This window comes from Antechinus flavipes, chromosome 2 (assembly GCF_016432865.1).
Source record: "Antechinus flavipes isolate AdamAnt ecotype Samford, QLD, Australia chromosome 2, AdamAnt_v2, whole genome shotgun sequence".
Classification (NCBI taxonomy): Eukaryota; Metazoa; Chordata; class Mammalia; order Dasyuromorphia; family Dasyuridae; genus Antechinus; species Antechinus flavipes.
Window position 1 is genome coordinate 654794148 of NC_067399.1, and position 15541 is coordinate 654809688.

A 15541-nucleotide genomic window follows, 5' to 3' on the forward strand; every position below is an offset into this window, starting at 1 on the left:
AATTATAACAAGACACTCCCCTCTCCCCCCACAACATATTTGACAAATTCTTTCCCGCCCTTTGCCTGAGGATCTTTCGTGATGAACTCATTTGACATAATAATCATTTCTAATTTTGAAAATGGAGCTATCTGTAGCCTATGCCTTACAAAGTGATCATTGATATTAAATGTGATTATGAAGAGCCAAAGATAAAATGTGCCTCATGCACTTGGCAACCCTTAAAGCACCATATAAATGGCAGTTATTACAAGATAGCCCATTTTTCTTTGGAAGACCTGCCATTGTTAGGAAGTCTTTTACAGCTAAAGACCAGTAATCCAGATTTTTGCCTGGATCTGTAATATTTCAACTTGTTGGGAATTTCCACACAAGGGAGGGTATGGGAATTTTCTTTACACAGGGAGTCTTTATCTGAAGGTCCTGAGCATGTTTTAAAAAAAATATTTAGATAACTATATTTCAATTTTGTTTTATGCATTAAAAATATAATTCTGAGAATTGTATGGGGTATAGAAGGGGACTGAGAAGAGATCTATAGGCTTCCCTTGACTGTCAAAGGAAACTGTAATACAAAAAGGTTTAGAACCCCTGCTTTTCTAAGAGGCAGATGGATCACTCAATAATTTACAGTCTCGGAGAGCTGCCTAGAGTTTCCAAGTTTTAACTTACCTCGTCTTCTGCCTCTGGCTTATCCCTGGCCCATCCTGAGCCCCTCTTTTGATTGTTTTAGCCTACCAGAACTTTTACTCTCTAGATATAGCCCTTGAAAACCTAGACCTATCACTGCTATACTATGGAAGGTATTGGAGGGAGGACTGCTGAAGAATGTATTATGGGTATTTTAGCATCTATTTGCGTAAGGCACCTTGTTACTAGATGATTTATAAGGTGTCTTCCAGATTTTGATCTATGATGCTATGTTAGGTGTTAGGGACATGTTAAATAAAGCAAAAACAGTTACTTGGTCTGAGGAGGCTTAAATTCCTTAGTAGGGAAGAAGGAAGAACATATCCACACAGGAAATATATACAAAATAATCTAAAATGGAATTTTAAAAAATTAATAAGCATTTATTGTCTCTTCTTCTTACTTCTCCCAACCCAGACTGAAAAAAGAACAAAAACAAAATCCTTATAAAAATATTTATGGTCAATCAACCCAACTTCCTCTATCGGTAAATTCCCCCAAAATATAGGTCTTATTCCTCACCGTGGGTGGATAGCATATTTCATCATCAAGTCTCTGGAATCATGGCTCAGAGTTCTTAAGTCTTTCAAAGTTGTTCTTTAGAATGTTGAGGCTACTATATACATTCCTCTCCTGATTCTGCTCACTTCACTTTGCATCAGTTCATATAAGTTTCCTCATACTTTTCTAAATCTTTTAAATTTTACTTTTAACATCTTTTTATTTTTTGAAATACATTGCAAAACCTTGTGCTCCATATTTTTTCTCCCTCCCTCCCTCTTTCTCTAGAGAGCGAGTAATCCAATATATGTTAAACCTGTGCAATTCTTCTAAACATATTTCCACATTTATCATGCTGCACAAAAAAAATCTGATCAAGTAAGAAAAAATGTGAGAGGAAAAAACCAAAGCAAACAACTACAAAAAAGGTGAAAATACTATGTTGTAATCCTTAGTGAGCCCCCCTAGTCGTCTCCTCTCAGGCCAATTGGAATTGGTCTGACTCACTTTATTATTTAAAAGAGCCACGTCCATAGTAGATCATTCCAAAATCTTCTTGTTGCTGTGTCCAATGTTCTTTTGGTTCCGCTCCCTTCCCTCAGCATCAGTTCCTGTAGTATCCCCAGGCCGCTGAAATCTTCCTGCTGATCGTTTCTTATAGAACAGCAATTTCCCATTATTCATAAACCATAATTCACCTGAATCCCTTCTGTACAAGACAGTTTGAGCAGAATTGAGTATCAAAGGCCCCTGGGAAAGAAGGCTGTGATGGCTCCGTGTAAGAGAACAATGGTCATAAATCCCACCTTTGCTCTTCACTGGACCGTGGGGGCAGCGCGGGGAGCAGCGCTGAAGATCTGAGCTTAAAATCTGACGGGAACCTCGCCCAGTCGGTTTCCTCTTTTGAAAGGGGTCACAGGCATCCCACCCTACAGCCGGGTGGGGGGGGGCGAACATACAGTGCTTGCGAACCGCTGGTAAACGCTGGCCGTTATAGCACCGGCGAGCCTCTGTGTGGTCTCTGCCCCGTTAGAACGTCCCTGCTTGAGAACGGGGATCGTCTTTTCTTTTTGTATCTTCACCTTAGCCCAGTATTTATACATAGAAAGCACTTAATGTCATCCATCTGTCCCCCCACCCCCCCCCTTGCCTTTCTCCCTCCTTCCACTCACTTCTTCATCCATTCACCCCTCCCTCCCTTCACATCGCTCCTTCCACACTGTCACCATTCCCGCTTCCTTCTCTTCCCCCACCCCACCGTCCCGACCCAGCCTTTCCCTCGCCCCTTCCACCCCGGCCTGGGAGGCGCCAGAGGAGATTGTTTAGAGAGAGGGGGAGGGATCGGAGGGAGCGCGCGCACCGTTTTCCCCCTCGGTCCCTTTCTCTTCCAGCCCAGGTGGAGCTGGAGAGTGCTGATTGGCTGCTCGGGGATTAGAGGCGGGCCTCTTGCGGTTCTCGCAGTCGCGGATTGGCAGGAATTAGCTGCGCACGCCCAAACTTGCGTGTGCCACGCCCCTTTCCCCGCCCTCCCGCCGGCTCCGGAGCAGGGGGCGGGCGGCGGGTGTCGCGAGCCGAAGTGCGGCACAACGGTCGCTGGGGGCCGGAGCCAGTCTCGCTGTAAGTGGAGGAGAAGGCAGCCCCTAGCGGGCAGCCCCTCTCTGTGCCCCGGGTTTAAAAAAAAAAGAGAAAGAGGAAGAAAGGGAAGCGCCGCGTGACGCAATACCGCGAGGAGACCTCGGGGAGGGGGAGGGGGAGGGGTAACCGGAGAGGGAGAAGGTAGCCTGCTCGCAAGGCCCCGCCCCAGGTCTGGTCCCGCCCCTAGTCCTGGCCCCGCCTCTAGGGGCGGGACCATCGTTAGCCGAACACCTCCCCCTCGCCATTTACGTTCCACCTCCGGCATGGCTCCGCCCCCAAGCCTAGCTGCAGGACTCGGGAGCCTGGGGGGCGGTCTGGATCCAGGGCGGAGCCATGCTGGGGTGCGAGGGGGGTAATGGGGGAAGGGCGGATCCCGGGGGGCTCCGCACTCCCACGGCTGCGCCCGGGATTTGGAACGAGGAACCTTCCTCACTTGACAGTGGAGAAACTGAGGCTCCGAGAGAAGAAGGGGCTAGGTCAGGGTCATCCAGTGTCCCCAGCTGTAGGACCCTGCACAGGTCACTTCGCCTTGGCCTGCCTCAGTGTTTTCATCTGTCTGATGGACCATAATAGCCCCAGGCTCCCAGGATTGTTGTGGGGTCAGACGAATCTAGATTTGCAAACCTTACAATGCTGTCTCGGCCGCTAGCCTCACACCCGGGGTCTCTGGAGCTTTTAAAACCGCTGATGATTATCTCAGTTTAATTGGTTGCTTTGTAATCCCACCTGTTTTACTTAGGAATTTACAGATAGAATTGGGAACATCCCCAGACTTCTCTGCTTCTGACTTAACCCCCTAACGTTTGACAAGTGGGGAAACTGAGGCCCACACTGGCTCTTGCTTGCCGGTAGCAGAAGGGGCACTTGAGCAGGGGCTTTTGCTGTTGAGTTGTGAGACCCTTGTCTCTTACTGCCTCAGAGGCATTGGCTGTGACTGCTCTGACGAGGCACTAGAGAGCCCTGGAAACGCTCTGGTGGGGGAGCCGTGTTGGGGTCTTCCTGCTTCGGGCAGGTTGGAAGACTGCTGTTCTCCCACCCTGAGTCCCATTCCTGGGCCTGGGAAACGGAGGCAGCTCAGTTTGGGGGGTGGTCAGCTTTTAGTCAGAGGTCCCATTAAAAATCTGCCTCCCCGCAGCGTCCGGGGCTGCTTGGGTTTCCCAGAGGCTGCCCAGGGCTCAGGTTTCCCTCGCCTGTACCAGTAACTAAATATAAGAGCAGCTGGTGACGAGAGGGGCTGTTGGAGGGCAGAGAAGGTGAGGCTCCCTGCCGGGTGAAGCCGGCTCTGGGGTGCTGGGGTCCCCCTGGTCCCCCTCGGCCCAGTCTGAAGCGGCCCGGAGCGCCCTTCTCATGGGCGTGTTTGTAAAGGGATGAAGAGAAGATGACAAGGGAAACCAATTAGGTGGAACTAGAGTTCTCCAGATAGACCCCAGAGTAAGGGCCCGCGGGAGCAGAGCTGTGACCCTGGGCTTTCTGCCCTTCCCCACAGTCGGACACTGTGAAAGCCCCGAATCCCACTGGCCACATGGTTGACGAGCACCTGTGGAGGCAGGGCCCTGGGGATGCAGAGGTAGGCGAGGCAGGTCCTCCCTCGGATTGGGCCCCAAAGGAAGGGCCTTCCCTAGGTGATGTGGCCTGAGGGAGGTGTGGGCCTGCAAGTAAATGTCTATGTTTCTAGTCCAAGGCATGTTGGAATACTTAGCTGGGGAGTTCTCGGGCTGCTCCCTGGAGCTGCCTCCTGGAGCTGCTGCTCTAGTCCTGAATTCAAGTCCTGCCTAGTAATTTAACTCTCCAGCCTCAAGTCCCTTATCCAGTAAACTAGAATTTCCAGTGAGGAAACCGATGAGGTTCTGTGCCCAAGGTTCGGATATCAGTTTGGGATTTGAACTCAGGACCTCTCATTCCAAATCATTATTCCGGAACTCAGACAGCCAGACAGATACCGACTTCTCTTTGGGATTGAGGAAGACGATGTCACCATGTATTTCTAGTGTTGGGCTGGGCTGGAGATTATAGGTCACTAGTGAGGGATTGGTTTGTCTGGTGAAGGGAGTGGGATCTTTTTGAAGGCAGCCAGGAAAAGAGCCTGTCCAAGGGGAGGTAGGAAATTAGGAAGGCAGAGGGCGTGATCCCAGGGACATCTCAGGAGCCGGGACAGGGACACCCGGAGATGGGCTGGCCTCGGAAGCCAAAGGGCCCCTCATCCTCTAGGAGCAGGCTGGGATGGAGAGCGATGCTGAAGAACAGCGTCAGGCAGAACACTCTCCTGCACGGACGGTGTCCGGATGTTGTCTCAGGACCAAGGGGGCTGCGTGTCCGAGGGGCTGTGAGGGGCGTTGGGGAGGGGGAAGTTAGGGAAGAATACGGGGTGGCCACCGAGGCAGGTCTCAAGGCAGTGAGCTTTCAGGAAGGGCCCCACCCTCAGGGAGCTTAGAGTAAACAGGGAGAAGCCCACCCTCAAAGGGAGGGGGCCATATTGGGGAAGTCCAGACCGTCAGGGCAGTGAAAGAGTGAGTTCCATGGCCTGAGTGCTTCCTCCAAGGGGAGAGTCCTCTGGGAACTCAGCGACTGAAACTGGGGAGAGAAGGCTGGAGGGAAGGCCCGGCTGAACTTGGGTCCGAAGCTGTGGGGGGCCCAGTCAGCCTGCTGCCAGAGGCCGGGGGCGGGGGTAGAGTATGGAGTCAGAAAGACTCATCTCCCTAACTATAAATCTGGCCTCAGACACTTCCTAGCTGTGTGACCCTGGGCACTTAGCCCTGATTGCCTCAGTTTCTCATCTGTAAAATGAGCTGGAGACGGAAATGACCACACCCTTTCAGTATCTCTGCCAAGAAAACCCCAAATGGGGTCCCAAAGAGTCGGACAAGATTGAGCTGACCAAACAGCCGCAAGGTGTACCTCTTTTATTGCCCTTTGCTTTATTATACGCCTCAGATATTGCTTTTTTTTTTTTTTAAACAAATTGAAGGTTTGTGGCAACCCTGGCTTCAGCAGATGCAGCCGGTGCCATTTTTCTAACAGCATGTGCTCACATCGCGTCTTTCTAATTTTGGTCATTCTTGCAATAGTTCAGACTCTTGTGTCGTCATCCCATTATCATCATCCTCCTTGTTGTATTTCTTATGGTGATGGTGATCAATGATCTTCAGTGTTACTGTTGTAATTATCTTGGGGAGCCAAAAAACACAGCCATATAAGATGGCAAATTATTGATAAATGCGTGAGTTCTGACTGCTCCACCCACTAGCCATTCCCTGAAAAACCGCAATATTGAAATTAGGCTGATTAATTGCTCTACAAGGGCATCAAAGTGTTCCCATCCATGTAGCTGACTTCATTGTTGCCTTATTTGAAGAAGTTATCATAGTCGCTCCAGCCTTCAGCAGCCTGATCAGCATGGAGGCAGGACCCTCCACTGGCAAAATTATTATCACTCACTGAAGGCTTAGATGATGGTTACCATTTTTTTTTTAAAGCAAAAAAGGATTTTAAAAAATTTATAATAGTTTTTTATTTTTCCAAATACCTGTAAAGATGGTTTTCAACATTCATTTTTTTCCTTCTTTTCCCCTTTATTAAAGCTTTTTATTTTTCAAAACATATGCGTTGACAGTTATTCAACATTACCCCTTGCAAATCTTTGTGTTCCAATTTCCCCTTTCCCCCACCTCCTATCCCTAGATAGCAAGTAGTCCAATATATGTCAAACATCAACATTCATTTTTGTAAGACTTTGCGTTCTAAATTTGTCTTTCTCCATCCTTTACCTCTCCCCTCCCCAAGGTAGCAAGCAATCTGATGTAGATTAAATGCGTGCCATCCAGAAAAGTAATTTTATGCTATATGCATTGTGTTTTAGACAAACTACTGTAGCACACTTAATACTTACACACTTTAGTGTAAACATAACTTTTATATGCACCGGGAAATCAAAAAAAAAAAAATCTTGTGACTTGCTTTAGTGTGACTTTCACTTTATTGTTGGGGTCTGGAACAGAACCCCACAGCCCCTCAGGGTCTGCTGGTGTAGGGGAATGCTTATTCCCTTCCTGGTGGCTGAGCCCTGCTGCTCTCAGGGACTGGGCTGGGCTGTCCCTTGGGGGAGGACTGGATGCTGCTCAGAGGTGTTTCCTTGTGGCCTCATTCTCCTAATCCCTTGGTCGGAGGCTCTCCTAGGGCGAGAACCCAGGCCTGGGCTGCTCTTGGGAAGCATTCATTTCTACAGCCTTGTACTTTTCCTCCCTCCTTCCCCTTTGTCTGATGGGGATTGTCATGATCTGCGGCCCATTCTCCTGAGGCTTCTGGAGGAGTCTTGCCAGATTTAGAAGCCAGTGACAGTGTTAATGACGAGTTATGGCCTGAAGCTTGCACTCAAAGGTTTGCATTTTTAAGGTTTTTTTTTTTAAAGGAAGATTGGGTACTTTAATCCAAAGGAGTTAGGCTCAGGTGGGTAGGGAGGGGCTGCTCTGGTCCCACAGTCAGGGTGAGAAGGTGGAGTGGATTGAGCCTTTCCCCAAATGCACGTCCTGCAGAGGGGCCGAGAGTCCCATTTCATCCGAGTGACCTTCTGTCCGCCCCCTGGAAGTCACCGGGGTGTGCCCTGCTCAGCCAGCCTGGCTCCAGTCCTGGGATTAGCAGCCAGGTGATTCAGAGCCCGCACCCCAGGGTGCTCACGGCCCCCGCTCTCATCTTGCCGTCTCAGGTTTCACGCCTGGCTCTGTGCGCTGCTGAGATCACCATTTGTTGCTCTCCTCAGCAGACAGGTATGACCTGACTTGCTCTCGCCTCCCCAGCGAGGGCAGTGGGATGATGTGGAGGGTCACTTGGGGCTCTGGACTCTCCAGGGCCCAGGTGAGTGGGGGACCCTCGCCGGCCGCAGACCCGTGTGCGTCCCCGCGTGGGGCTGCCCTCCGCGGCGTGGGGCCGTGTGGTCTAGCTGCTGTGGAGCCCCCGATCCCCACCGCCTTCTCTTTTTCTTGGGCGGCAGGTCCCCGCGTCTCCCTCCCGAACGACCCGTTGGCGGCGCTTCTCTGACAGGAAGGACTGGGTCTGCATGCTGAAGAAAATGGGAGAAGCTGTTGCCAGAGTTGCCAGGAAGGTGAACGAGACGGTGGAAAATGACTCCGACACTTTGGGTGAGTGAGGAGTCTGCTGGATCCTGTGTGCGCCCGGTGTGTGTGCCCGTGGGTGTTTAGGGAAACAAAGGCGCCTTTCAGCAGGAAAAAAGGCCTCGGAAAGTGCCCTGTCCTAGTCGGGCTCTTGCCGTCTCACCCAGCCTGCAGTGAGCCTGCAATTCCAGCTCCCTGAAGGTTCCGGGTGGGCCCCTTTAAGGGGTATTTTTAGCATCAGTGGCCGCCTGTTAGAGGGCCCACCTGCCCAGTGGAAACAGAGCGGCCCCGCTGGTAGAACTGGACGGACTTTCCCACTTGCAGTCTGGCTGGAGGAAGCTGCAGGCCCCAGGGTCCCCGGCCTCTGGCCACGGCCCGCAGACACCGGAAGGGCTCACAGGATGTGGAGGACTCCCGTGTGGAGACTTTGGACAGCTCGTCGTCCTGCCCCAGGGGGCCTGGAGGCATCTCCCTCACTCCTGGGACCCAAGAGGTTTTCCTGGGGGCTGCCCAGGGAGACCCCCGAGATCACCCCCGAGTTGCTTGGCTTTACTGTAAGGATTTCATCTGGATCTCTCGTCACCCTGTGTTTGGATAAGTGATGCTCTCGAGGTACAGGATAAGGACCTGCTTAGAAAGTCCTTCTGAGGAGCTTGGGACTGTTCAGCTTTCAGCTTCCTGCCTTAGACTGGGAGCGGAATCCCAGTGCTCCATTGGTGGTGGTTCGACCTTTGCTCCGGAAGAGAGCAGTGACGTCCCAAGGGCCTCCCAGACTCTGTGCGGGGCACATGAGCCAGGTTCTGGTCCGTTTAGAGCAGCGCAGAATGTGTCTCAAACACCAGTGACTCACTGATGGGTCTTCCTGAGAGAGGACTCTCGAGGACCCACGGAGATCCGTCCTGGGCCCCACAAGGATCCGTCCTGGGCCCTCGAGGACTCACAGGAACCCGTCCTGGGCCCCACGGGTATCTATCCTGGGTCCTGGAGGACCCACGGGGACCCGTCCCAGGCCCTCGGTGCCTTGCGGACTCGGATGGCCACTGATTCATGACTTGGAGGATGACATCAAGCAGGGAGGCAAGGCCAGTGCACGGAACAAGGGGGCCAGGTTCCAGTTACTTCTGCAGAGCAGTCACAGGCCATCTAGGAAGGGGGACGTTCAGATCCACAGAAGTGTCTTCGACATCCGTGCTCTGCAGCACGCGGAGCAATGTCTGGGCAGAAGGGAAGGCTCCGCGGCTGGAGGAGGGGGAGGTGGCCTTTGGGCTGAGCCTTGTAGAAAGCCAGAGAGCCTCTGAGTCAGGCTGAGGAGGAAGCGGACTTGGACAGGTACCACGGAGGTTCCAGGGCAGTGGTGCCGGAGCCCCCAGCTGGACCCTGGTGGGCGTCTGGAGAGCTTAGATTCAGTAGCGATGCCCGGTGATCCAGGATGGCAGCAGTAATGAGATAGCTCTAAGCAGGGACTCTTGGGGCTTAGCTGGGAAGGGAGGTGAGGAGGGGGCCGAAGGGGCTACAGCATATCCAGGAAAGAGAAGAGGGAGATGAAGGGCCACAGTCAATGGGACTAGCCCCTGGGGCAGCCTTGGGGAGGCCTGGAACAAGACATGGGGAACCTTAGGATCAGCCTTTATTTTCTCAGGGGGACCTTGGGGGGCCAGCCCGCCACTATGAATGAATGAATAATCAAATGGGAAACTATTGATAATGTGCTTTCTGTGGGCCTAAGGGCCTGCCCTCAAGGAAGGGTGAGGCTCAGGTCCGGAGGCCCTGGACTGAGGGTGGACCCAGCATGACTGGTGGCCGGACCAGGGCCAGGACACTCTGCGATGGAGGAGGCGAAGGCTGGGGACTGGAGGATGGGATCGGGAAGGGGGCGATGGGAGCTGGATGAATGGGAACCAATGAGGGTTCGTCTGCTGCCCTGAGAATGCCAACTTCCCAAGGCCTGGAGAGGGGCAGGACTCATCCAGAGCCCGTGGGAAAGGCCTGCATGCCCTCTGCTCCGTCCATGAGCGGCCCTGGGGTCTGCGTGCCGGTGCCCCGCCAGGAGCCTCAGTTCCATGCTGGGCCTCCCACTTGAGGAGGGACTTGGGCAAGATGGCGAGTGAAAGAGAGCGGGGGCCGGCGGGACCCCACCGTGGCAGAGTAGATGGGGTCTGGGGGTGGCTCTGGGAGCCGGAGGGCCTGAATTCAGCTCTTGCCTCGGACACTCTTACACCGTCCCCTCCCCCTTTCCATTCAGCAAATTGTAGAATGCCCTGAACAAGCCCTTCCTCGCTGGCAACACCAGTGCCCACAGGGCCGTGCCCTCTCCAGAGGTCCCTGGGCTTGCTCTCCAGTCTTCCGAGCTTGGTCCTTGCGCTGACGAAGTTCTCCTCCGCCCTCTCCCTGCGCAGCCCCCGGTCAGCCGCGGATTACTTAGTCCCATTCACGGGTTTCTCACAGGCGCCCGGGGCTGGGGACGGATAGGGAAGTTCGTTTTGCGCCGCGTCCTGTGGATAAGGGCATCAGATCGCTTGCCTTGGCGATGGGCAGAGGAAGGGCCGGAGGGAGGGAGACAATTTGGAGTTCAGGATTGGAAAAAAATTTTACATTAATGTTTTTTAAAAATCACAAGACAAGATCTGGTGAGTGTGGAACAAGGAGGGGGCCCAGGACCGCCCCTCTGTGGGCCGGGGGTGGGAGACGAGGGCCGGCCCAGGTCCGGGGATGCACCGGGACCTTGCCCCGAGGCCGGGCTAAGAGCCGGGAGGGAACGAGCAAAAGCCAGAGGCCGCCTGCCGGTCACGTGGTGAAGGGGGCGCTTGTTGAGGGCCCGCTCATACCCAGGAGGCACAGGCAGCAGCCAGCAGGTGGCGCCCTCCTCCAGGTCTCAGAAGCTCTGCTGGGAGCAGGTGGGGCTGGGGCTGGGAGGGGAGTGAAGAAGGGAAGGAGGATGGGGAGGAGGGATAAAGGAGGAAGGATGGGGGAGGAGGGTGGAGGGAGGGATAAAGGAGGAAGGATGGGGGAGGAGGGTGGAGGGAGGGATAAAGGAGGAAGGATGGGGGAGGAGGGATGGGGATGAGGGATGGGGAGGAGGGATAAAGGAGGAAGGATGGGGGAGGAGGGTGGAGGGAGGGAGCATAGTGGGAGGGCCTCCCTAGTTGGGGAGCCCATGCGGGGTGGCTGCTTTGTTGGACAAGGCCCTTCATCTTTGTGAGCCTCAGTTTCCTCTGCTTTAAATGGAGTTGGAAGGAGATGTGCTGGCATCTTTCTCTGAGCCTGCGTCCTGGAAGTCTAAGGCTGCCTCCGCCATGAGGAGGAGGAGGCTGGCCCGTCTGTGTCCCCTGCTCCGTCCGTCAGAGCGTCTTCCCTGTGCATCTTAAAGGGGCCTGTGGGGTCCCCCATCACAGCAACAGCGCCTTCAGTGTCTGCGTAGCGTCTTTGAGTTCCACGAGAGAGTGGCAACCCCTGCACTTCTGGCAGTCCTGTCTCTGTGACCTTGAGCGCGTCACTTCCCCTCCCCCAGGGCCTTCCCTGCGGAATGGGGGGACTCGCCTCTGTGGCCTCAGGGGTCCCTTATGTCTCTGCCTGCAGAATGTGTGTCAAGGACACTTAGACCATTGGGGGCGAGGACACAGGCTTGACTTTTTCTTTATTTTGCTCTAAAATCCCCCTCTCATTTGTGGTGCTCTGCATGTGGCCTCCTGCTCGGCTCCTGGTCCTGGCCCAGGCCTTCCTCCTCTCCCTGACGCGGACCCTCTCCCTGGGACCGGCCCGGCTTCCCCCCGTGTTTGAGGCCTTGTGCTGCTGTCCTGGTCCCCCTGCGTGGGGTGGGACTGCTCCCATGTGCCTGCTTTGTTTCCCTTTGGTGGTTGTGACCAGCGCAGCCCAATGGGGCGAGTGGGAGTGGGAAATAAGGAGACGGGGCTGCTGATAATTCAGCAGAGCTGTTTAATAAGAGAAATGCGCGCTGCTTCTTTGTCTTAAAACCGTAGGTTGTTAGGAAAGGCGCTGTTCTGTGAGCAGCCGTTTGTTTTCTAGGCTCTAACTCTCTGAAGCTTGCTGGTTTCTAGGGACTCAAACTTATGTTTAGTTCCCAATGGCCAGTAATTGCGCCAGGACCTGATGTTTTCTCATGATTTCAGGCTTAAATGCACCCTTGATTAACCTTAGGGGGAGGGGAGCATCCCAGTTTCCGAAGTTTCTGGCTTCCGGGAGGTTTCTACATTTGAAGAATAAGCCCTCTCCTGCTTGGAGACTACAGAGATCTCTGGGTGAGAAGGCCAGGCCTTTATTTGTGGGAGAAGCTTGGGCTCCTTGAAAGCCCTGTCAGAACCCAGAGGGCCGCTCGCCTGCTCCTCTTCCTCGGCTATTCCACCCAGTGTCCACCTGAGGTCCATCCACTCCGGGGCCGGCTCTGTGTGCGGGACCACATCCTAGCTGCTCAGCCACACGGCATTTCATTGGGCTGGCCTCGAGGGGGCTCTGCTCTCTCTCAGGAGGCTCTGGGGGATCCCTCTGCACTGTTGCCACTGTGGCCCCACATCCTGCCAGGACCCAGGCCGTGAATTTGCAGGACGCTCACCTGCCGATGCTCCCACGAGGTGCTTGAAAGGCAGCGGCAAGAATGGAAGACCTCGGCCCGATTTGGCTCTGCCACGTGTCCCCCTCCCTCCTCTTCTCCCCCCCCCCCCCCGAGCCTTGATTGTCTGTAGAATGAGCGGGGTAAATGCGATGGCCTTTGGAAAGTCTTCCAGGTCTAGAGCAAGCATGCAGTGAGCTTCAGGCCGTGTGACCCTTCTCTGGGAAGCCTCCGTCTCCTCCTCTGTAAAAGGAGGGGGCGCCGGTCCCATCTGATTCTCTGAGAGGTGGGCAGAACATGAGGAAGAAATTTGCCCCTGACTTCTTCTCCTTAAGTTTCTGGAATTCTTTTCAGCCACTTGTGTAGCCACTGCCTTAGTAGGGCTCCCCCATATGCAGCCTCTCCCACTGATTTGGTTTTGTGCCCATGCTACTGCCAACCTGCCCCTCCTCCAACTTTTAGGGCAGGGGGCTCACCCTGCCTCTCTCAAGCTTTTGGGGAAAAACCCTCACGGAGCCCATGGCCATTAGTCATTCAGTGAGCTTTTGTGCTGCTGAGCATAAGGCGTCCTGAAGCTCATAAACATGTTGAGAGAAGAATTCAGCCTCTGAGAGACAGAGAATTTTCCAACATCAAAAATCCCATACTGGCCATAGAATGAAAATGTTCTGCCTGAGAGACTCAAGGATGTCATTTGTGACATCCGAGAAGCAGGTGCTGATGAAGATTGAGTCTTCAGCCGGGCGGAGATGATTTCGGAAGTCTTTTGGAACAAGTGTTGAGGTAATTGTAAGGTAAAAGCAGGCCGGTGAGGAAACAGCCGAAGAAGTCCCACCTGGCTTTACTGCACTTTCCTTTTTGCTGCTTCCTCTCCCCCAATATCTTCTTTTGTTTTATTTAATATTTTCCCCCAGTTACATTTAAAATAGATATATCTTTACATTTTTGAAAAAATGTTTAGTAAGTTCTCTCCCCCTATCTTCAACCACAATTAGGAAGCCACATGTGAAATGATGCAAAACATTTCCATAAAAATCATGGGAAAAACAAATCTCCCACCTGAAAATTAAAACCTTCAAGAAAAATAAAATTAAAAAAAAAAAAGAGGGAGAGAAAGAGAAAATGCTTCAATCTGCATTCAGACACAATCAGTTCTTTCTCTGGCTAGCATTTTTTACTGAGAAATTGTGGATCATTGAACTGCCGAGAATTTTGCTGCTGTTTTAGTGGAAAGTCCCCCTTACTCCTGGCATGATGCTGATTTTGTGGCACAAACTAGCAAGAATTCTGTTTTAGGGCAGAAGCTCCTAAGCTACCATCCATGACCTTTTATAAATGAGGAAACCAAGGTCCAGAGAGAGGAAGGGGCCTGTGCAGATCATCTAGCTAGCAATCTAAGGTAGAATTTGAACCCAGACCTTGTGGACTCAAGAGTCCAGGACCCTGGCAGAGGGTTCACCAAGTCAGCTTGTGCCGGGAGGGACTAGGAGGCCAGGATTCCTGGCTTGATCGTCACTCCCTGGGCTCCTCTCATGGAAAGCAAGGAAGGAGCACCCTGACAGTGGGGAGGGTCAGGGGTCCCAGGGGAGTGGCCAGCTGGGACCTGCGGGCCTCAGAGAATGTGGCTGCCTCCTTGCCACTGTGGGCTTTTGGTGAAGGCCGTCAGGGAGGGAGGTGGGGGTGACGGAGGCCTCCTCCCTGACCGTGAACCACAAACCCTCTGACACCTGCCCACGGCCGCCCCCTTTGCCCCTTTCTGGAGGCTGCCCACTGCAGGGCAAGGCGCAGTCAGCCCGTCATGCTGCAGGTTCCTCATTGCCGGGGTTTGAGTGTCCTCCCCAGTCACACCCATTCCCGTTCCCCAGCTTTCAGCCTCGCTGCCTGCTCCTTCTCGCCGAACTTGGTGGCCAGGCCCTGAGGAGGCCCCCCTGCTGTGACAGCCTGTTCTAGGCAGGGACACCGGCTTCTTGGGGGCAGAGAGAAGAGCTGGGTCCATCGCTTATTGTCCCCACCACATAAGATGCTTGCTCATGGTTTTAGATGCTACTGATCATTTTAAGGAAAACTCTATTCCTATATTCTAGTATTTTTAATAAGAATGTGTGCTATATTTTCTCAAAAACTTCTTCTGCCTCTTTTGAGATAATCATAGGACTTGTCTTAGTTTTGTTATTAATGGTGATCAATTATGCTGATAGTTTGCCTAATATTGAACTAGTCCTGCATTTATGGTAGACGTGGTCAGAGTGTATTATCCTAGTGACAAATTGCTATAATCATAATTAGCAAAGGCTAATATTTTCTTTAAAATTTTTGTATCAATATTCCTTAGGGAAATTTGTCTACAATTTTCTTTCTCTATTTTGACTCTTTCTGGTTAGGTATCAGCACCCTGTCTGTATCATAAAAGGGCTTCCCATTTTGGAAGGGGAGACAGTCCTGGAAGCAATGAAATATGCGTGTGCAGCTTTAACATTTGTTTACGAGTCTCTGTTGTCCCATAAGGTAAATGTCACCCCAAGTTTGTGGTGGAGAAAGCTGAGACTGAAGGCAGGCCAAGGCCTTGCCCAAGATCCCACTCTGTCTCAGGCAGGAGTCACAGCTGGGTGTCCCGCTGTCACCACGGCTCCTCCTGGCTTCTCATTTCACTCTAATTTCAGAATGTATCTCTCCCCTCTCCTCCATTCCCTGAATCAGTTCAGATAACAAAACATTAAAGAGAGGGGAAAAACCTGCAGCCATTTAAAAATAGGTATCTTTTATTTTCACAGTTGCCTACATTTTCCTCTTCTTCATTCTTCTCAGAGGATCATCCTATATAATAGGACTTTTTAAAGGGAAAAAAAGAGGAAATTAAAAAAAAAGCTTGACCACGTATAGATATGTGTGGTGTCCCACTGCATGGCTCCCCCACCTCCCAGTCCATCAAGAGGGGGCAGGGAAGCACCATCCTCAGCTTTGCGCTAAGGCCCTGTTTGTTCTCGGCGTTTGTGTGACGTTCATTTTTGATGGACTTGTGGGGTTGGTTCTGCCTGTTGTTTTCTTG

At 52.6% G+C, this 15541-nt stretch overlaps 1 protein-coding gene and 1 long non-coding RNA gene across 5 annotated transcripts in view; one reads left to right on the top strand and one right to left on the bottom strand.

The window, feature by feature from the left end:
* Positions 1–1047: 1047 nt before the first annotated feature.
* LOC127547201 (uncharacterized) lies at positions 1048–2363 on the bottom strand. The gene is made up of 2 exons (XR_007950088.1): positions 1213–2363; positions 1048–1108 (listed from the first exon to the last, which is right to left on the bottom strand). It is a non-coding gene; the product is annotated as an uncharacterized LOC127547201 (long non-coding RNA).
* A 360-nt stretch (positions 2364–2723) lies between these two features.
* LRRC20 (leucine rich repeat containing 20) overlaps positions 2724–15541 on the top strand; it is a 40187-nt gene continuing 27369 nt past the window's right edge. Inside the window, exons 1-2 of one of the 4 annotated variants that reach the window (XM_051982532.1) lie at positions 2724–2808; positions 7811–7958. In XM_051982532.1, coding sequence (XP_051838492.1) covers positions 7877–7958 — 82 coding nt within the window. In that variant the 5' untranslated portion in view covers positions 2724–2808; positions 7811–7876. Of the gene's footprint in view, positions 2809–4063; positions 4394–7810; positions 7959–14930; positions 15001–15541 lie in introns of those variants that run through there. The other 3 variants (XM_051982535.1, XM_051982531.1, XM_051982536.1) reach the window with 3 other exon arrangements.